The sequence below is a fragment of the Cherax quadricarinatus genome, chromosome 57 (assembly GCF_038502225.1).
Source record: "Cherax quadricarinatus isolate ZL_2023a chromosome 57, ASM3850222v1, whole genome shotgun sequence".
NCBI lineage: Eukaryota > Metazoa > Arthropoda > Malacostraca > Decapoda > Parastacidae > Cherax > Cherax quadricarinatus.
In genome coordinates this window covers 21,864,364-21,886,718 of record NC_091348.1, presented here as the reverse complement: position 1 = coordinate 21,886,718, position 22,355 = coordinate 21,864,364, and the positions used below count along the sequence as shown (strand labels likewise).

The 22,355-nt window shown below is 41.6% G+C and overlaps 1 protein-coding gene across 1 annotated transcript in view; it reads right to left on the bottom strand.

The window, feature by feature from the left end:
• The window catches only part of LOC128693434 (cell adhesion molecule Dscam2), a 109,236-nt gene that overhangs the window by 59,162 nt on the left and 27,719 nt on the right, over positions 1-22,355 (bottom strand). The window contains exon 3 of the mRNA XM_070097445.1: positions 5,052-5,213. Coding sequence (XP_069953546.1) covers positions 5,052-5,213 — 162 coding nt within the window. The remainder of the gene's footprint in view (positions 1-5,051; positions 5,214-22,355) is intronic.

Here is a 22,355-nt window from a genome sequence, read left to right as displayed (position 1 = left end):
TATCAGTGGTTCGAGGTCCCAATGGGCCTAAAAAAATTCCCTCTGAGGCCGACTTTGCAGGAGTATTGATCTGGCCATTTCCTAATATGTTCAAATGACCAGGCATACAGATCAAGGTGATGAAAATGACACAAGAGTTTAGATCAGTATTATTGTTGCTCATCAAGTCCCGAGTCTGTGACTTAAGCCACGAGAGTTTTGAGTGTCAACTCAGAGAAGTAACAATAAGAAAGCTGCCCTGTTTTTTAAGTAATGTAAAAATCTGTGGTTCCGTCTTTGGCTAGGAATTTGGCAGTGAAGAGTGATGTATGGTATGGCAAACTTGAGGGAACATTCAACTGGTGGACCATTTCCTTTGGCAGAAAATGTTTTTTGATTGGGACCTTCTTGATGTGCAGAGTTTTGTCTTGGGTAGCTACTAAGACACTAACTTTTCTTTAACCATTTTGTCCACATCAGTCAGCATTATGTCAGACATTTGACAGAATGTAGGGAGTCTGATGGCCAAGGGTCTCTAGCGATCCAAAGGACACTGAAGCGGTGATGGAGTGTACCCCAGGCCGGGGGGTTGATTTATAATTTCCTGGCCGGTGTGATCCCGTAGCAGAGTTTTAGGAGCCGAAGAAACTGAAGGAACGGCACGTTTTCTTCCACTGAAGTTAAATCAAGTTTATAATGTTGCTCACAGTGTCCAGAATATCTTGCTGCTAATTTTGTCAAGGCTGGGACCCAGAGTAATTATAGTACTAGGGGAAGAGAGCACAACTTTGTAGTACTCACAATCAGTGGCCAGGCTTCAAACATATTTTATTGTACAGCAATAAAAGAATTGGAACAAACTGCCTGCACATATCAAAGCCAGTCATAGGAGGAGCCAGTTCAAGAAGAGTGCCAAAAGGTGCCTAATGAATGTAGCGACAGAAAGGGAGGAGAATAATTTTTTTTTTTTTTTAGCTAACGCACGTGTAAATGTAAATAGCTCTTTTTACCTTATTCCTAGTATATATCCTTTATAGTATAATAATAAGATATTGTCTCCTACATTGTATAATAATAAGGTATTAAAAAGACCCCAATGGAAATAAGTCAGTTTGTCTGACATTTTTGGGTTATCCCAGGTTCTCTACACATATGCTGCTATGTATGATAATCTATGTAACTGTATTTGTGTATACCTGAATAAACTTACACTTTCAGTATCTCAATCTGGGTGCATCGCAATGATTCAAGAGACATGTATTGTGAACCACACAATCTCTTCAAGGTAGTATCTCTTACAGAGCATTCACCCGTTAGCCTCAATCTTATTTATATCTCATCAAGTCTTTAAACACCATTAATTAAAACATTTCGTCCACTCGCCAGCAAGATACCAAAGGATATTAAACAAATGACCCGAAAATGGGAAAATGATTTCAAAGAAGTTTTTTCAAAGTGTGCCTAGAGTCGAAATATAGGTCCAGGAACCTAGCTGAGGTCTTCACTGGCATCATAGTGTCAGCTAGAGATAGAGCATTGCTGAAAAGAGATGTAGAATGAGTACAGAAAACTGTGATATCATTATCAGCTGAAAACTTGAAACCCAACTACATTTCTCAACACTGGACAAAAAGGCACAATACCGTGACTGGAACGATACACAAATAACCCGCACATAAAAGAGAGAAGCTTACGACGACGTTTTCCGACGAGACAAAGTGACTTTGTTGAATTTGGCCAGTTGAAAAGTGCACCTTTAATGAAGGCCACAACGGATAATCATCGCCATACATTAATGCTACTCTTTGCATTAAGACCTTTGCTCTCAGACAAATATGTCTGAGTGCAGTCAAGTATGCGGATTAGGACAGAAGATTCAAATCTTCAAGAGCATTAGTAATTAAACGGGGTAGAGACTCCTTAAACTAGCAGAATGGAGTTCATCCAGTATTTCCAGCTGACATGTCAAGCGAAAAGCTTTCTGTCTAAAAATGTTCATCATCAAGTTTTTGCGACTAAAGACCTGAAGCTTATTGTATTTTAAACTCATTTAATTATTTAGTGTGCTTCTGTGAGTGCACACTGTCGATCACTTAACAAGTTCTGCGATTCTGCAAAAAAAAAGGAAGGTTTTCATTCACCCATGACTGTGCACAGGCAGCCAGTCAAGGCAATGTTTACAAACTTGTGGAGCATAACGCCACAAGTTTGGAAACACGCAAGACTTCCAAATCTCGTTGTACAATGCAATCAACTTTATCAGACTAGACTCTGAAACTAGTACTTTCACTGGATTGTAGAGCAAGACGTAGGTCGTGTAATGTGTGGTATTTCCTTCTGTGGGAAAATCTACTGGTATAAGCTCTGCTTCAGCTTTGTACTATAAGAAAGATGGGTGATAGTTGGCAGAGCTGCTACTGAATGAAAAACTCCTGGCGATGGTGTTGGTTATGTGCATCAGTGTGTCTACTACGGTGTTGTTAACCGAGAGGCTGAAGACTGGGTGTCGGGCATGTTTCTTGGTTATGCAGTGTAGACTGGACGCAGTGTACGAGTGTAAACATAGCCTCGCCAGGAGTCGTAGTTGGATTCTCTAATTGCATGTCATACCTGAGCCTGGGGATGCTCTTTGCAGAAAATCATACAAAGTTAGTTCCTAAGAGTGAGTGCCTTGTGGCATGTTGATATCAATCAAGGAACATTATGTTTTGGTGAATGTGTCGAGGCTTCATGAAAAGCTAACTCAGCAGTCCTTGTGATAACGTGAGGTTTTGTATTTTTGTGTCAGTATCATTTCTGGATATACCAACGTCGGTGATCTTTGAGAATAACCCTTACTCTCCTGTCTTGAAGTAAAAGGCATTAACTGCATAAAAATAATGGTGTCACACATCATAAGAAATGTAAATCAGGAGGTGGTCACAACGCAAAGAGTCATCAAAAGCTCCTCCAGAAATATAAGATACTAGAGACAAGAGAAAGATAGTTCTATAACTAAAGTGTTCCTAGTCTGGTCATTTACAAGAGTCACTCTACTATCGTTTTGAGGAGATACATTTTTATTTAAAAATATTTCCACAATATGTTTACATCTACTGTTTGTTTTTAAGGATCCCACTGATAATTCACGTTGAAATCTCCTTCAGTGAATTTACAGTGGGAGTGTTGATAAAAAAACAGGGTGAGACTGTCAACAAGTGTCTCCGAGTCTGGACGGTAAACTGAAGCAAAGCCAGGCGTGTATTATTGAATAGTATTTTCCATGAGACTGTTTGTAAACTTGAATTCAATAGAACTTCACTGTGGGCAGTATGTTAACGTACACAAACCATACCACGGGCGGGGATAGAACCCGCGATCAGAGAGTCTCTAAACTCCAGACCGTCGCGTTAGCCACTGGACCAGCTAGCCACAATAAGATTCGTCCAACTAGGTATATTTCTAATAAAGTTGGTAGAATTACCGACAATATGTAAAGTAAAAGGACACAAGTGCAACTAATGTGACATTTATTGTGGCAACGTTTCGCTCTCCAGGGGCTTTATCAAGCCATTACAAACAATACACGGACACAGAGGGTATATAAAGGCTCAGAGTGAGGTGCAATACTAGTGAGGTACCATTTCGATGTTCACTAGTGGTAGTGGTAGTGGTAGTAGTAGTAGTAGTAGTAGTAGTAGTAGTAGTAGTAGTAGTGGTAGTGACAAAAGTAATACAATATGGTAGAGCAATTAATTCGTACATGAGTAAAAGGATATAAAAGCTATTACTTGGGTAACATAAAAATAGGTTGGACAAATATAGACTGGATAGAGGCAGCTTGTTTCAGTGTTCACTCTCTGTAATGTGCTTTGTGTAGTATAACAGGAGAGACTACGTGATGGCAGGGTTTACTGTTTTCAGGAGGATTCTTGCTAAGACTTCGGAGATGGTGAAGCTGCCGTTGTTTTGTTTAATTGTATTCGAAACAGCGATCAGTGCTGATTAGAGGCACTTGCGTCTGTGGAAATTAGTTTCTTTGATCACTAATTGGGCATCCCTGAATTTCATGAGATGATTCCACCAATCATCTCATGAAATTCAGGGACGCCCAATTAGTGATCAAAGAAACTAATTTCCGCAGACGCAAGTGCCTCGAATCAGCACTGATCGCTGTTTTCTACATAAACGAGTTCTTCACGAACAGCTTGCTTAAGCAATCCCAGTGCATTTTGCTAAATTTGTTGCGAATACTCTTTGCAAAAACAAAGAAAACACATCATAGATTTTTGTAAAACAAGCTTATCTTGTTTATTATTGAGTGGCAATTTGAAAACAAGACAAGTCTTGGGTTCCCAGTATGGTCTGTAAAACTTGTGTATAATGCTTACGACCCTAAAATCGGTGCAATATCATTGGTCAGAAAAGGAATGTTGACCTGTGATAATCTTTTGTGAGTTATTTTTAACAGCACATTATTATTACAATCAAAAGGAAACGCTAAACCCTCATAACATCACAGTATTTCCAAAGATGAATATCTAGAGAAAATTATGTAAGTCTCCCTTGTGAATTTATGAGTATTAATCAAAGGGAGAGTTATAGAGAAGATTGTTGCATCTTAAATAAATTACACACTTGTTGATGTGCGGTATTTACCAACAACACGCAGCTGCAGGTCCTGGAAGGAAGTATGTCCTTGCTTGTTGTCGTGTACTTACCAACAACACGCAGCTGCAGGTCCTGGGAGGAAGTATGTCCTTGCTTGTTGTCGTGTACTTACCAACAACACGCAGCTGCAGGTCCTGGGAGGAGGTGTGTCCTTGCTTGTTGTCGTGTACTTACCAACAACACGCAGCTGCAGGTCCTGGGAGGAGGTGTGTCCTTGCTTGTTGTCGTGTACTTACCAACAACACGCAGCTGCAGGTCCTGGGAGGAGGTGTGTCCTTGCTTGTTGTCGTGTACTTACCAACAACACGCAGCTGCAGGTCCTGGGAGGAGGTGTGTCCTTGCTTGTTGTCGTGTACTTACCAACAACACGCAGCTGCAGGTCCTGGAAGGAAGTATGTCCTTGCTTGTTGTCGTGTACTTACCAACAACACGCAGCTGCAGGTCCTGGGAGGAGGTGTGTCCTTGCTTGTTGGAGGCGGTGCAGGTGTAACTGCCTTCGTCAGCCACGCGGCTCACCTGCGTGATGGACAGTTCACCCTCAGGTGACACCCGTTGACGACGGTTGATTGGCAGTGTGCGGCCACCTACACCAGGAGAATGTGAAGGTGACGGTTAGTGACTTATTTTCGGGGTGAAACAGGTAATAGATGGTACTTGGCTTATACACATAAGAACATAACAAAGGAGGAACACAGCAGCAGGCCTGTTGGCCCATACTAGGCAGGTCCTTCACAATCCATCAAACTAAACATGTAATTCTAATTGAAACAACGTATAACTGTGAATGAAATAATGTGTAATTCTTAGAGTATCAAGAATATGAGAAGAGCACTGCGGAAGGCCAACTGGCCCATGAAAGGAACACCTTTATCAATCTATCCATTCCTAAGCAGAATTATGAGCAATTTAATGTGAATCAACGTTTAATTCTGAGTGAACAAGCATATAATTCCAGGTGACTTAAGTAATTGTGAATAAAACAGAATGTAAATCTTAGGGAATCAACTTGTAATTCTAAGGAAGATAAACTCTGTTGCCTGTAAACCATCCAGGTTGTTTTCTTGTGGTTTATGAACATTCTGTAGTGAAGTCAGTGCTTGTTCTGGTGCTTTTGAGGTGAGTTGCTTATAAACAGGTGGAGGTGAGTGAATAAACAGGTGGAGGTGAGTGAATAAACAGGTGGAGGTGAGTGAATAAACAGGTGGAGGTGAGTGAATAAACAGGTGGAGGTGAGTGAATAAACAGGTGGAGCTGAGTGAATAAACAGGTGGAGGTGAGTGAATAAACAGGTGGAGGTGAGTGAATAAACAGGTGGAGGTGAGTGAATAAACAGGTGAAGCTGAGTGAATAAACAAATGAAGCTGAGTGAATAAACAGGTGAAGCTGAGTGAATAAACAAATGAAGCTGAGTGAATAAACAGGTGGAGGTGAGTGAATAAACAGGTGGAGGTGAGTGAATAAACAGGTGGAGGTGAGTGAATAAACAGGTGGAGGTGAGTGAATAAACAGGTGGAGGTGAGTGAATAAACAGGCAAAGCTGAGTGAATAAACAGGTGAAGCTGAGTGAATAAACAAATGAAGCTGAGTGAATAAACAGGTGGAGGTGAGTGAATAAACAGGTGGAGGTGAGTGAATAAACAGGTGGAGGTGAGTGAATAAACAGGTGGAGGTGAGTGAATAAACAGGTGGAGGTGAGTGAATAAACAGGTGGAGGTGAGTGAATAAACAGGTGGAGCTGAGTGAATAAACAGGTGGAGCTGAGTGAATAAACAGGTGGAGCTGAGTGAATAAACAGTTGGAGCTGAGTGAATAAACAGGTGGAGATGAGTGAATAAACAGGTGGAGCTGAGTGAATAAACAGGTGGAGCTGAGTGAATAAACAGGTGGAGCTGAGTGAATAAACAGGTGGAGCTGAGTGAATAAACAGGTGGAGCTGAGTGAATAAACAGGTGGAGGTGAGTGAATAAACAGGTGGAGGTGAGTGAATAAACAGGTGGAGGTGAGTGAATAAACAGTTGGAGCTGAGCGAATAAACAGGTGGAGCTGAGTTAATAAACAGGTGGAAGTGAGTGAATAAACAGGTGGAGCTGACTGAATAAACAGGTGGAACTGAGTGAATAAACAGGTGAAGATGAGTGAATAAACAGGTGGAGCTGAAAGAATAAACAGGTGGAGCTGAGTGAATAAACAGGTGAAGATGAGTGAATAAACAGGTGGAGCTGAAAGAATAAACAGGTGGAGGTGAGTGAATACACAGGTGGAGCTGAGTGAATACACAGGTGGAGCTGAGTGAATAAACAGTTGGAGCTGAGTGAAGAGACAAGTGCTTGCGATGGGTAAGTCAACAGGTGGCGCTGAATAAGGTAACAGGTAGTGCTGGATTAGGTAACAGATGGCGCTGGATAAAGTAACAGGTGGTGCTGGGTAAAGCAATAGGTGGTGCTAAATAAGGCAACAGGTAATGCTGTATAAACAGGTGGTGCTGGGTATGACAACAGATGGTGCTAGATAAGACAACAGGTAGTGCTGTATAAATCAGCAGGTGGTACTAAATAAGCAGTTGGTACTGGATAAAGCAAAAATAGTACTGGACAAGTCAACAGGTGGTGCCAGATATGACAACAGGTGGTGCTGGATAAACAAGTGGTGCCGGGTAAAGCAATATGTGTTACTAGTTAAAGCAACAGGTGGCACTGTATAAAGCAACAGGTGGTTCTGTATAAAGCAACAGGTGGTGCTGGATAAAGCAACAGGTTTTGCTAGACAGAGCAACAGGTGGTGCTGCATAAAGTAACAGGTGGTACTGCATAAAGCAACATGTGCTGGATAAAGCAACAGGTGGTGCTGGATAAGACAACAGGTGGTGCTGAAGAAGACAACAGCTGGTGATTACAACCTTAATGAGCTTTGGGAAATCTATAGGCTTTATATTCAACTAAGCAGCTGGTGACTACCTAAAGCACATTAAAAGGTCGAAGATCACTCATACGCTTCCAGTCTAGAATATTTTAGTTCAAATATTTTTTTTTTCATTAATGTTAATGTAGAAATAAATAATTTTGTACCAAAAGAACCTTAGAAAACTTACCTAACCTTTTTATAACAAACCCAATTTAATTTAGTCTAATCCAACTAAATATATTTTAGATAAGTTTACAATAATTTAATAATAAACAAACATAGTTGTGAGGGAAAAGTAGGTGTAAGTGGGGTTAAGGTTGTTCGGACAACCAGGAACCATTAGAGAGTTACGTTGCGCGCGCACACACCCCCCCCCTCTCTGGCGGGCTGGGGCAAAACTAGTTCCTGGTGTCCGATTTGTTAAAGTTTCTACTCCTGGTAATATTTACCTTACCTGGTGTGGATTGAAGTTTGGAGAGTCACTTCACCTCCACTCTTCTCCTAATCAGGTAGGGTGATCTACCAGGAGTATTACTGTTTGTTCTTTTCTAGTGTTTGCTGGTTACCAGTAATGATTTTGGCATTTATCATTCTTTTTCTTTCTTAAATGTTATATTATCATGACTATGGGTAACCAGTTTTATTTTCTCTTATTTGTCAGCTCTGTTCCTGGCGTGGTCTTCCAGGATAGACGCCAGATAAAGGGGCAAGACGTGTTAATAATACTTATTAACATTATTTTACAACTACCGGCCCTTACCTATTCTACTTGTGCTCCATCCAAGTGGTAGGAGATTCCAGAACATCGGATTACCATCTGCCCAGGATAACCTACATAAATAACATCAGAGGAACTATCTAGGGCCATACCTACTCCTACCCAACAAGAACTGAAGGCCATTTTTTTTTATTATATTTAAATTTTAAGTAAAATTCTCAAAAATCATTTTTCTTGTTTTTCCTAAATCATTTCTTTATTTATTTATTTTTCCATTAGTTTCTTTTGTTCAGTTGGAAGGCGTTCCACTGACAATGGCGACCTTGCCAGGATACGACTCTTGAAGCAACATCGTCCTGATGGTTCAACTGGTTGTGAGTATAACATTTAAGATAGAAAAGGGTGAGTTAGTTGAGGTGTCAAGTCATTACTGGTAGTCTGGTTGACTTACCGTTGTTTGGTTCTAAGGTTCGGTTTAGAAGTTTACCTATTTGTTGGACCTGGGGAACTTTGATAATAACCCCTCCTGTGTGAACCGTGTGTATTTTGCTTAGTGAAGGCTATTGAGCCCACAAGTGTATTCTTCCAGGGAGAAATATTTATTTCATTTTCTACTTTGGGAAGTTTAAAGTGTGCGGACTGTGTCCCTCTTTTGTAACAGACGTTACTGTTAATTTTAATTGTCAGTTGAAGTTGGGTGCTTAATATTTCTTTTTACAAGATGGATTCTTTAGATTTCTGGTTGAAAGCTGGAAAGGAAATGGGATTTACTGGACAAAGCCTTGATAGTTACATTACTGCTAAAATGGCTATTGAAGAGAAAAAGGAACAGGAAAGACTAGCTCGAGAGGAGAAAAGACTAGCTCGTGAAGAGAAAAAGGAACAGGAAAGACTAGCTCGAGAAGAGAAAAAGGAACAGGAAAGACTAGCTCGGGAGGATAAAATCGAACAGGAAAGGATAGCTAGAGAAGATAGAGTTCAGGCAAGAGAGGTAGCCTTCAAAATGAAGGAAATTGAGTTAGAACAATCAAGATTGGAATTAGAAGCCAAGAAGGTAGAACTATCTAAGCAGAAAATAGATGAAGGGGTACTGGAATACCCTTCCCAAGAACCTAATATTAGGATGCCTCAAATACCACCTTTCTCAGAACAAGATGACATAGCGGCATATATTACGAGATTCGAGAGTACTGCTACTCTCTGTGACTGGCCAGTAGATTCTTGGGCTACTAGGCTTGGCTTACTACTGTCAGGTTCAGCACTAAACGTCTATTCCACTCTACCCTCTGATGTTATTTCTAGTTATAGCCTGCTGAAGAAAGCTATACTCCAGGCTTTCAAAAAAACTACTCATCATTACAGGTCGGAGTTTAGACACATTAAAATAACTCCTCATCAAAATTACATGCAATTCTTAACAACACTTTTCAGATTATTTGATTCGTGGATTGATAGTGCTGAGGTTGACCACGATTTCGAATCTTTACGAGACCTGATGGTAAGAGATCAATTCCTTTCTTCTGTAAACTCTGACTTACGAATATTCATTAAAGAACGAAACGTTCATACGGCTGCAGAAATGGCACAAGCTGCTGATATATATGCGTGCGCTCATAATAACTACCCTAAAGAGCGTAGCAGATATAAGCCTGTTGTGCCTAAGCAATCTGAGGGATCCAAACCCTCCGCACCTAAGAATTCCACGGCCTTCACAGTAAAGTGTTTCAACTGTAATGAGTGGGGTCATAGACGTCCCGACTGTCCTAGAAAAAAAGGTGAAAATGTCGGTAAATGTTTCACTGAATCAAACATAAACGCACCTTTTAGTGAAGGTACAGTCAATGGTATGAATGTATCAACCATTCTTAGAGACACAGGATGTTCCTGTATTGTTATCTCGAGTAAGCTTTTCCCTAACCTAGATTCTTCACGTTATAAGTCCACTAAATTAACTGACTATTTAGGAAGAAGCGATTCTTTTCCAACAGTCAGATGTTTTGTTAGGTGCAAATGGTTCTCAGGATGGGTAGATGCTGTAGTTGCCCCGATAACCTCATGTTCTGTTTTGGTTGGGAACATACAAGGGGCTACTTTCCCATCTGAGAAGGACTGTTTGGAATTTGGAGTTTCCAAGGAAGGGTTGGAACCTAATATCTCTGTTTCTTCACAGATAGTTCCAGATGAGATTCAGTTGGGTAACCTAAATCAGAGAGCTGATGGTTACAAAACTCCGGTAACACCTTTAGTAAGTCAGTCACTTGAACTGGACAACGCAGACGCCAGTGGGAAACTACGTGTGGCACAATCTATACAACAACTAGACTCGATTAACGTCGTTACCAGAGCTCAGTCTAAGGTAAAACCTATCCACCCATTAGTTCTTTCCAAAGGAAAGCCAATCGAGCTGTCTCATATAGATTTGGAGGGTCTTCAAAAGACTTGTCCTTCCTTAGAGGAATCTCGGAAGTTAGCTTTAAATGGCAAGGTGACCCAGAGAAAGAAATTTTCTTACAAGTTTGAGTTCAAACACGATCTTTTGTACAAGACTATAGTGTCTGCGGACAAGCCCAATGACGTTGGTCGAAGCCTATTAGTCATTCCGCAGGATTGCCGTGAAACTATTTTAAAGATTTCTCATGACTTGCCAGTCTCTGGCCATTTTTCACATAGGAAGACCTATAATAAAATCAAGGACCTATATTTCTGGCCTAGCATGTCCTCTGACATCTATAAGTACTGCAGATCATGTCACGTATGTCAACTTTCCACGCAGAAGGGTAGAACTAGGAGAGTTCCTATGGTAAAGATGCCAATTTTCTCAGTCCCTTTTGCAAGGGTTGCAGTAGATATAGTTGGTCCTATCACACCTCGCTCATCAGGAGGTCATAGATATATTTTAACTATGATTGACTACGCGTCCAGCTTCCCAGAGGCGGTACCCTTAAAATCCATTACGTCCATAGAAGTTGCAGAAGCCTTATTTTCTATTTTTTCACGTGTAGGTATACCTCGTGAAATTCTGTCGGATAAAGGGTCTCAATTCACTTCAGAATTAATGGAACACGTTTATCAACTTGTGGGTGTTAAACCTCTTTTCACTACACCTTACCATCCGATGTGTAACGGAAGAGTGGAGCGACAACATGCCATCCTAAAGTCAATACTAAAAAAACTATGTATTCTTAAACCAACGGATTGGCATAGATTTTTACCATGTGCTCTTTTCGCAATGCGCGAGATTCCAAGTGATTCCCTTGGTTATTCCCCTTTTGAATTGCTTTATGGGAGACAAGCTCGTGGTCCACTATCTATTTTGAATGAACTTTGGTCCAAAGATATCAAACCTGAGGTTCAAAACAGCTATCAGTTTCTTCTAGATCTAAGGGAAAGGTTGGAAGAAACCGCCGATTTGGTCAGTAAAAACCTAGAGATGTCTATGGAAACGTACAAGACCTATTTTGACCATAAAAGTTCCAAGCGTACGTTTAATGTTGATGATGAAGTTTTAGTTCTCCTACCTGACAAATCCAACAAATTGCTAATTACATGGCGCGGACCGTATAAAGTAGTGAAGGTCTGCAATAAGGTAGATTATATCTTGGATGTCAAGGGTAGAGAGAGAATGTATCACGTCAATATTTTGAAACGGTACCATAGAAGAGAAGTTAATCTTTGCGTAAATGCCTTTGACGAAGATACTTCTTCTTTCAGCTTGGATAAAAGTGGTGATTCGTACGAATGTAGAGTTTGTATTATAGATGACGAGTCTTTTACAGAATCGAAGGAACTACTGGATATCTTAACGCATGATCCCTCACCAAAGAAGTAAAATGTCAACATTAACAACGACTTGTCAAATAAACAAAAGTCTCAAGTAAGTGCCTTAGTAAATTCATTTTCTGACGTATTCACAGAGGTACCTGGACTTACCACCACTATTGTACACAAGATTGAATTGTCGGATCATGAACCAGTAAAGCGGAAAATCTACCCTGTTCCCGTTCACTTACGGAAAACTTTTGATAATGAGGTTGACAAACTATTTAACTTAAATATCATAGAACCTTCGAAATCAGCTTTCTGTTCACCAGTTGTTATGGTTAAGAAACCCGATAATTCTTACCGACTTGCCCAAGATTTTCGTTATTTAAATACTATAACTAAATGGGATACAGAACCCATGCCAGTAATTGATCATGACTTGTATAAATTCCATGACTGCAAATTCTTCTCGGAATTAGACATCTCCCAAGCATACCATCAAGTGCCATTACACCCAGACTCGAAACCATACACTGCTTTCCCTACTCATAGAGGTCTAATGCAATATCGCACAATGCCTTTCGGCTTGGTTACCGCATGTGCCACGTATATTAGGCTTATGAGAATAGTTCTTTCTGATCTAAAGAATGTATCAGTGTATTTTGATAATATTTATATCATGACAAATGCTTGGGAAGACCATCTAAATACACTATCGCTTGTTTTGAAAAGACTAAGAACTCATGGACTTACAGTTAAACCACAAAAGTGCTTTCTTGGCTATCATAAGGTACAATACCTTGGGTTCATTATCTCTGATAACAACTTTTCACCACTTCCTAATAAGACCAAAGCTGTTTTAGAAAGTACGTTCCCTGCTACCAAAAAGTTATTAAGAAGTTTCCTTGGATCTGTAAACTTCTATAGAAATTTCGTACCAAATCTAAGTAGCTTAACTTCAGTTCTTACAGACTATTTGAAAAAGGGTGTCAAGGAACCTCTTAGTTGTTCTGAGGAAGCTAACCAAAGCTTCGAAAAAATTAAGAGTATATTTTCAAACCCCCCTGTCCTAAAATTACCAGATATTAATAAAATATTTTGTCTCCGAACAGATGCCTCCCATTCTGGACTCGGGACTGTACTACTTCAATATTATGAGGAGACACCTTTCCCAGTATCTTTCGCCAGTAAGAAGCTTCTGCCCAGAGAAGAAAGATATTCCACTGTGGAGAAAGAATGTTATGCTTTAGTATGGGGTATAAGTAGATTTAAATACTACCTATACGGTAAACCCTTTGTGCTTGAAACAAATCACAAGCCACTGATGTACTTGGAAAACTTTAAAGGGTCAAATAGCAGACTCTTGAGATGGGCTCTGGCTATTCAGCCCTATAAGTTTAAAGTCGTTTATATTTCTGGCTCTGAAAACCACTTTTCAGATTGGCTGAGCCGAGGTTGTATTTAGTGCTTTTCCCTCTGTTCGTTGACTTATTGACTCCGTCCATAAGTTTTGGAAGGGGGTATTGTGAGGGAAAAGTAGGTGTAAGTGGGGTTAAGGTTGTTCGGACAACCAGGAACCATTAGAGAGTTACGTTGCGCGCGCACACACCCCCCCCTCTCTGGCGGGCTGGGGCAAAACTAGTTCCTGGTGTCCGATTTGTTAAAGTTTCTACTCCTGGTAATATTTACCTTACCTGGTGTGGATTGAAGTTTGGAGAGTCACTTCACCTCCACTCTTCTCCTAATCAGGTAGGGTGATCTACCAGGAGTATTACTGTTTGTTCTTTTCTAGTGTTTGCTGGTTACCAGTAATGATTTTGGCATTTATCATTCTTTTTCTTTCTTAAATGTTATATTATCATGACTATGGGTAACCAGTTTTATTTTCTCTTATTTGTCAGCTCTGTTCCTGGCGTGGTCTTCCAGGATAGACGCCAGATAAAGGGGCAAGACGTGTTAATAATACTTATTAACATTATTTTACAACTACCGGCCCTTACCTATTCTACTTGTGCTCCATCCAAGTGGTAGGAGATTCCAGAACATCGGATTACCATCTGCCCAGGATAACCTACATAAATAACATCAGAGGAACTATCTAGGGCCATACCTACTCCTACCCAACAAGAACTGAAGGCCATTTTTTTTTATTATATTTAAATTTTAAGTAAAATTCTCAAAAATCATTTTTCTTGTTTTTCCTAAATCATTTCTTTATTTATTTATTTTTCCATTAGTTTCTTTTGTTCAGTTGGAAGGCGTTCCACTGACAATAGTGAAATATATTTTTTTTCTGTTAGGTTCAAAATGACCCTCTCGCCCCCTTTTTATTCCGTTTGGTCATCAATGAGGTCACAGAAGCACTCTCCAGTGAACTCAATATCTGGTTCTTGGATGATGGTACCCTGGCTGGCACAACAGAATCTCTCCTGGAGGACATCAGTAAAATTAAAGACATGGGAGAAAGCCTGGGCCTTTCTTTAAACCCCACCAAATGTGTAATAGTTTCTACCAATCGACAGATGATCCAGAATATTAGTGCTGTTTTACCAGGAGCACGAGCCATTGATCCAGGCAACAGCACTCTCCTTGGTGCTCCTCTTGGGCCCAATGCCATTGATTTGATCCTAGAAAAGAAAATCTCAAAACTCAGGATGATGGAAGGCAGGATGAAAGACAGTGATACACATGATGCCTTCTACCTACTCACCGGATGCCTGTCCATCCCAGAATTTACCTACTTCCTAGAATGCTCCCCAGCCTTCAGCAGTCCGAAACTCAAGGAATATGACTCTTTCCTTAAGACCATGCTAGAGAGTGTATTGAATCTTTCCCTCAAAAATGGACAGTGGTTGCAAACCTCACTTCCAGTCAGCCTTGGGAGGCTGGGAGTTCGGAAATCCTCCCAGATTGCTCTACCAGCTTTCCCGTCCTCTTCCATAGCATCAAACGAGTTAATAAAACAAATTCTTCCGGACAACCTCAGTGACTCAGCAGGAATACAAGACCCTAGCTGCATCAGTGCCATCACTGAATGGGAGACTCTTGCTGCTCCAGCACCAAAACCTAGTGCAGCACTGGCCTACAAGCAGTCAAGTTGGAATGGCCCCATCACTGAAAAGGTACTTGCCAACATGCTTAGAGCTGTAACATCAGACAGGGAGACTGCGCATCTCCAAGCTGTGAGCGCCAATCACTCCAGAGACTTCCTTCGAACAGTTTCCATTTTGGCAATGGGAACACGCCTCGACCCTAAGACCCTCTGTATTGCAGTGGCTCTGCGTCTTGCTGCCCAAATTCACATGCATTTGTGGCGATGCGCAAGCCGACCAATATAGTCTACATGGTCTTAACTGTTCCAAAACCAAGGGCTCTCATGCAAGACACAATGAGGTCAACGACATCATAAAGAGAACCCTTCCTGCAGCTGGATGCCCATCCGAGAGAGAACCCCGATCACTAGCAGCCAACAATACCCACAACCCAGCAAACCACCCCGATGGGATCAACATCTATCCTTGGAAGAATGGCAAGCTCTTAGCATGGGACTATACCTGTGTATCGACGCTGACACTTACATCCATCAGTGTCGGGCGACAGGGAGGAGCTGCTGACCACAGGGAGGAGTACAAGATCAGCAAGTACAGGGACATAAGCCAGCAGTATCAATTTGTCCCAGTGGGATCAGAAACCTTGAGATCTTGGGGAAAAAATGCAATACGTTTTTTTATAGAACAGGGTTCCAGACTCATCGACACCACCAGGGACCCAAGGGCAGCCACTTTCATGTTCCAGCGCCTCAGCGTGGCCATCCAGAGGGGAAATGCTTGCTGCATACTTGCCTCGCGTCCGGCTTCGGAGGAGCTGGAAAAGATTCATAACCTTTGATATATTATACCAATGTATTCATATTTGTGTTTTCTGTCAATGTATTCTGTCTATTAATAAAATTTCTTATAGAATATAAAATATAGGGGTGGTAGGAGAAGAAAATATTCAAACAGCTCCGGGGAGAAACTTGAGTTTTCCCTGAGGTACGTTTATTGTCTTCTCTGACGATGAGGGTCCCCAGTAAAGTTCTAGAGGTGGTTCCTCCGTATATAATTATATATATATATATATATATATATATATATATATATATATATATATATATATATATATATATGAACATTTATTAATAAACAAAATACATTTACAGAAAAAAACAAACATGAATACAATGGCACAATGTATCAAAGATGATGAATTTCCTCCAGCTCCTCCGAGGCTGGATGCGAGCCAAGTATGCAGCAAGCATTTCCCCTCTGGATGGCGACGCTGAGGCGCTGGAACATGAAAGTGGCTGCCCTTGGGTCCCTGGTGGTGTCGATGAGTCTGGAACCCAATTCTTTAAGGAAACGTGTGGCATTTTTTCCCCATGATCCCAAGGTCTCTGATCCCACTGGGACAAATTGATACTATTGGCTAATGTCCCTGTACTTGCTGATCTTGTACTCCTCCCTGTCGCCCCACACTGTGATGGATATAGGTGTCAGCCAGTGTGGACACACAGGTATAGTCCCGTGCTAAGAGCTTGCCATTCTTCCAAGGATAGATGGTGATCCCGTCGGGGCGGTTTGCTGGGTTGTGGGTATTGTTTGCTGCAAGTGATCGTGGCTCCCTCTCGGCAGGACATCCAGCTGTAGCAAGGGTTCTCTTAATGATGTCGTTGACCTCATTGTGTCTTGCATGCCAGCCCTTGGTTTTGGAACAGTTAAGACCATGTAGACCGTATTGGTCTGCTTGCACTTCGCCGCAAATACACATATATTCTGTGTGAATTGGGGCAGCAAGGCGCAGAGCCACTGCAATACGGAGGGTCTTAGGGTCGAGTCGCGTTCCCATTGCCGATATGGGAACTGTTTGGAGGAAGTCCCCGGAGTGAGGTACACTCACAGCCTGGAGACGAGCAATCTCCCTATCTGATGTTGCAGCCCTGAGCATGTTGGCAAGCACCTTTTCAGCAATTGGGCTATCCCAGCTTGACTGTTTGTGAGCCAGTGCTGCACTAGGGTTTGGTGCTGGAGCAGCAAGAGTCTCCCATTCGGTGATGGCACTGACATAGCTAGGGTCTTCTATTCCTGCTGAGTCACTGAGGGTGTCAGGAAGAATTTGTCTTATCAACTCGTTTGATGCAATGGAAGAGGATAGGAAAGCTGGTAGAGGGAGGATCTGCGTACTCCTAGCCCTCCAAGCATGACCGGAAGTGAGGCTTGCAACCACTGTCCATCGTCAAGGGAAAGATTCAATACACTCTCTAGCATGGCCTTCAGGAGAGAGTCATATTCCTTGAGTTTTGGACTGCTGAAGGCTGGGGAGCATCTCAGAAAATAGGTAAGTTTTGGGGTTGACAGGCACCTGGTGAGTAGGTAGAAGGCATCGTGTGTGGCAATGTCTTTCATCCTGCTTTCCATCGTCCGGAGGTCTGAGACTTTTTTTCCTAGGATCAGATCGATGGCACTGGACCCAAGAGGAGCACCGAGGAGAGTGCTATTGGCTGGATCAATGGCTCGTGCTCCTGGTAAAACGGTACTAATATTCTGGATCAACTGTTGATTGGTAGAAACTATTTCACATTTGGTGGGGTTTAAAGAAAGGCCCAGGCTTTCTCCCATGTCTTTAATTTTACTGATGTCCTCCAGGAGAGATTCTGTTGTGCCAGCTAGGGTACCGTCGTCCAGGAACCAGATATTGAGCTCGCTGGAGAGTGCCTCCATGACTTCCTTGATAACCAAACAAAATAGAAAGGGGGCGAGAGGGTCCCCCTGTTGCACGCCCTCACACGAGTCAATTTCATGGTCCCCAAACAATAGTTTGGAAGTCACACTATAACACGATTCTATGAAGGGATAAAGGGAAGGGAAGTTTCTATGAACTGCTTGGAGAGTAGCATCCCTTCTGACTGAGTTGAAAGCATTGGCAAAGTCCAATTTGACCAAGGCTTTTTCATAGGACATGTTTTTGATATATACTCGTGCTGCGTGGGCAGCTGCTTCACAGCCCTGTTGAACGCCGAAACCGAGCTGAGTTGGTTTCAGCATTGCAGCAGCCTCTTGACTCACCCTTCTTACTGCAGCCTTGGCGACTAGGCGCCGAAGGGTGTTACCCACTGCAATGGGCCTGATTCCGCCATCCTTTTTCCGGAGGGCACACAATGAGGCACCAAAGAAAAAGGGTCTGATGGCCTCTGGGACACCGCCAGCCAGGCACAGGTTGGAAAATTTGGTGAGTTCAGACAGCAGCCTCTCTGAAACCTCACCAAGTGCTGGATTGAGTATTTGTTTTAAGTGTTGAGGCCTTAAACCGGTGAAACCTCCTGCTGAACCCTGTGGAAATGACATAGCAGCTTTATACACATCAGCATCCTGTAAGGTTAGATGTTCTTCGCCTGCTGCAATGTCAGGGAGGTCAATGTGGGTACTGGGAGCCCTGGGTGGATGTTTGTCCTTCAGAGCTTGCGCCGTGCTGACGTCCTTGGGAGCGATGGTATCCTCACTGGTTATAAGTCTCAAAGCTCCAATAGTATTACCCTCTTCTATTTTTTTGCTAATTTGGGCTCTGATTTTTGAGGTGTCGGGTGTCCTGTTGTTGGCATTTGCCCGGCGGGTGTTTGTCGCCCTAGGGGGGAGACAGACGCGGTTGTCATCCCTTGGGAATGCATTTATTGCCCTAATAACATGTGTTGCTAGTGACTTGTCCCTCCTTGGTGGGACAGCCAAACAGGCATTACCAAAAAGCAGCAAGTTGTGCCAGGATTTGTTGTTTGAAGGAGCATCGTTGACTTTCTTCAGAAGGTCAGTGAATTTGCTAGCAGCTTGAGGGCGAGCTGCTTTGGGGATGTGTGTCAGAGTCCTGGTGGATGTTAATTTGATTGCAGATTTGAAGTCCTCTGTATATATATATATATATATATATATATATATATACATATATATATATATATATATATATATATATATATAAATATATATATATATATATATATATATATATATATATATATATATATATATATAATATATATATATATATATATATATAATATATATATATATATATATATATATATATATATATATATATATATATATATATATTTATGTATATTTATTATTTTATTATTATCACACAGGCCGATTCCCACCAAGGCAGGGTGGCCCGAAAAAGAAAAACTTTCACCATCATTCACTCCATCACTGTCTTGCCAGAAGGGTGCTTTACACTACAGTTTTTAAACTGCAACATTAACACCCCTCCTTCAGAGTGCAGGCACTGTACTTCCCATCTCCAGGACTCAAGTCAGGCCTGCCGGTTTCCCTGAATCCCTTCATAAATGTTACTTTGCTCACACTCCAACAGCACGTCAAGTATTAAAAACCATTTGTCTCCATTCACTACTATCAAACACGCTCACGCATGCCTGCTGGAAGTCCAAGCCCCTCGCACACAAAACCTCCTTTACCCCCTCCCTCCAACCCTTCCTAGGCCGACCCCTACCCCGCCTTCCTTCCACTACAGACTGATACACTCTTGAAGTCATTCTGTTTCGCTCCATTCTCTCTACATGTCCGAACCACCTCAACAACCCTTCCTCAGCCCTCTGGACAACAGTTTTGGTAATCCCGCACCTCCTCCTAACTTCCAAACTACGAATTCTCTGCATTATATTCACACCACACATTGCCCTCAGACATGACATCTCCACTGCCTCCAGCCTTCTCCTCGCTGCAACATTCATCACCCACGCTTCAAACCCATATAAGAGCGTTGGTAAAACTATACTCTCATACATTCCCCTCTTTGCCTCCAAGGACAAAGTTCTTTGTCTCCACAGACTCCTAAGTGCACCACTCACTCTTTTTCCCTCATCAATTCTATGATTCACCTCATCTTTCATAGACCCATCCGCTGACACGTCCACTCCCAAATATCTGAATACGTTCACCTTCTCCATAATCTCTCCCTCCAATCTGATATTCAATCTTTCATCACCTAATCTTTTTGTTATCCTCATAACCTTACTCTTTCCTGTATTCACCTTTAATTTTCTTCTTTTGCACACCCTACCAAATTCATCCACCAATCTCTGCAACTTCTCTTCAGAATCCCCCAAGAGCACAGTGTCATCAGCAAAGAGCAGCTGTGACAACTCCCACTTTGTGTGTGATTCTTTATCTTTTAACTCCACGCCTCTTGCCAAGACCCTCGCATTTACTTCTCTTACAACCCCATCTATAAATATATTAAACAACCACGGTGACATCACACATCCTTGTCTAAGGCCTACTTTTACTGGGAAAAAATTTCCCTCTTTCCTACATACTCTAACTTGAGCCTCACTATCCTCGTAAAAACTCTTCACTGCTTTCAGTAACCTACCTCCTACACCATACACTTGCAACATCTGCCACATTGCTCCCCTATCCACCCTGTCATACGCCTTTTCCAAATCCATAAATGCCACAAAGACCTCTTTAGCCTTATCTAAATACTGTTCACTTATATGTTTCACTGTAAACACCTGGTCCACACACCCCCTACCTTTCCTAAAGCCTCCTTGTTCATCTGCTATCCTATTCTCCGTCTTACTCTTAATTCTTTCAATTATAACTCTACCATACACTTTACCAGGTACACTCAACAGACTTATCCCCCTATAATTTTTGCACTCTCTTTTATCCCCTTTGCCTTTATACAAAGGAACTATGCATGCTCTCTGCCAATCCCTAGGTACCTTACCCTCTTCCATACATTTATTAAATAATTGCACCAACCACTCCAAAACTATATCCCCACCTGCTTTTAACATTTCTATCTTTATCCCATCAATCCCGGCTGCCTTACCCCCTTTCATTTTACCTACTGCCTCACGAACTTCCCCCACACTCACAACTGGCTCTTCCTCACTCCTACAAGATGTTATTCCTCCTTGCCCTATACACGAAATCACAGCTTCCCTATCTTCATCAACATTTAACAATTCCTCAAAATATTCCTTCCATCTTCCCAATACCTCTAACTCTCCATTTAATAACTCTCCTCTCCTATTTTTAACTGACAAATCCATTTGTTCTCTAGGCTTTCTTAACTTGTTTATCTCACTCCAAAACTTTTTCTTATTTTCAACAAAATTTGTTGATAACATCTCACCCACTCTCTCATTTGCTCTCTTTTTACATTGCTTCACCACTCTCTTTACTTCTCTCTTTTTCTCCTTATACTCTTCCCTCCTTGCATCACTTCTACTTTGTAAAAACTTCTCATATGCTAACTTTTTCTCCCTTACTACTCTCTTTACATCATCATTCCACCAATCGCTCCTCTTCCCTCCTGCACCCACTTTCCTGTAACCACAAACTTCTGCTGAACACTCTAACACTACATTTTTAAACCTACCCCATACCTCTTCGACCCCATTGCCTATGCTCTCATTAGCCCATCTATCCTCCAATAGCTGTTTATATCTTACCCTAACTGCCTCCTCTTTTAGTTTATAAACCTTCACCTCTCTCTTCCCTGATGCTTCTATTCTCCTTGTATCCCATCTACCTTTTACTCTCAGTGTAGCTACAACTAGAAAGTGATCTGATATATCTGTGGCCCCTCTATAAACATGTACATCCTGAAGTCTACTCAACAGTCTTTTATCTACCAATACATAATCCAACAAACTACTGTCATTTCGCCCTACATCATATCGTGTATACTTATTTATCCTCTTTTTCTTAAAATATGTATTACCTATAACTAAACCCCTTTCTATACAAAGTTCAATCAAAGGGCTTCCATTATCCTTTACACCTGGCACCCCAAACTTACCTACCACACCCTCTCTAAAAGTTTCTCCTACTTTAGCATTCAAGTCCCCTACCACAATTACTCTCTCACTTGGTTCAAAGGCTCCTATACATTCACTTAACATCTCCCAAAATCTCTCTCTCTCCTCTGCATTCCTCTCTTCTCCAGGTGCATACACGCTTATTATGACCCACTTCTCGCATCCAACCTTTACTTTAATCCACATAATTCTTGAATTTACACATTCATATTCTCTTTTCTCCTTCCATTACTGATCATTTAACATTACTGCTACCCCTTCCTTTGCTCTAACTCTCTCAGATACTCCAGATTTAATCCCATTTATTTCCCCCCACTGAAACTCTCCTACCCCCTTCAGCTTTGTTTCGCTTAGGGCCAGGACATCCAACTTCTTTTCATTCATAACATCAGCAATCATCTGTTTCTTGTCATCCGCACTACATCCACGCACATTTAAGCAACCCAGTTTTATAAAGTTTTTCTT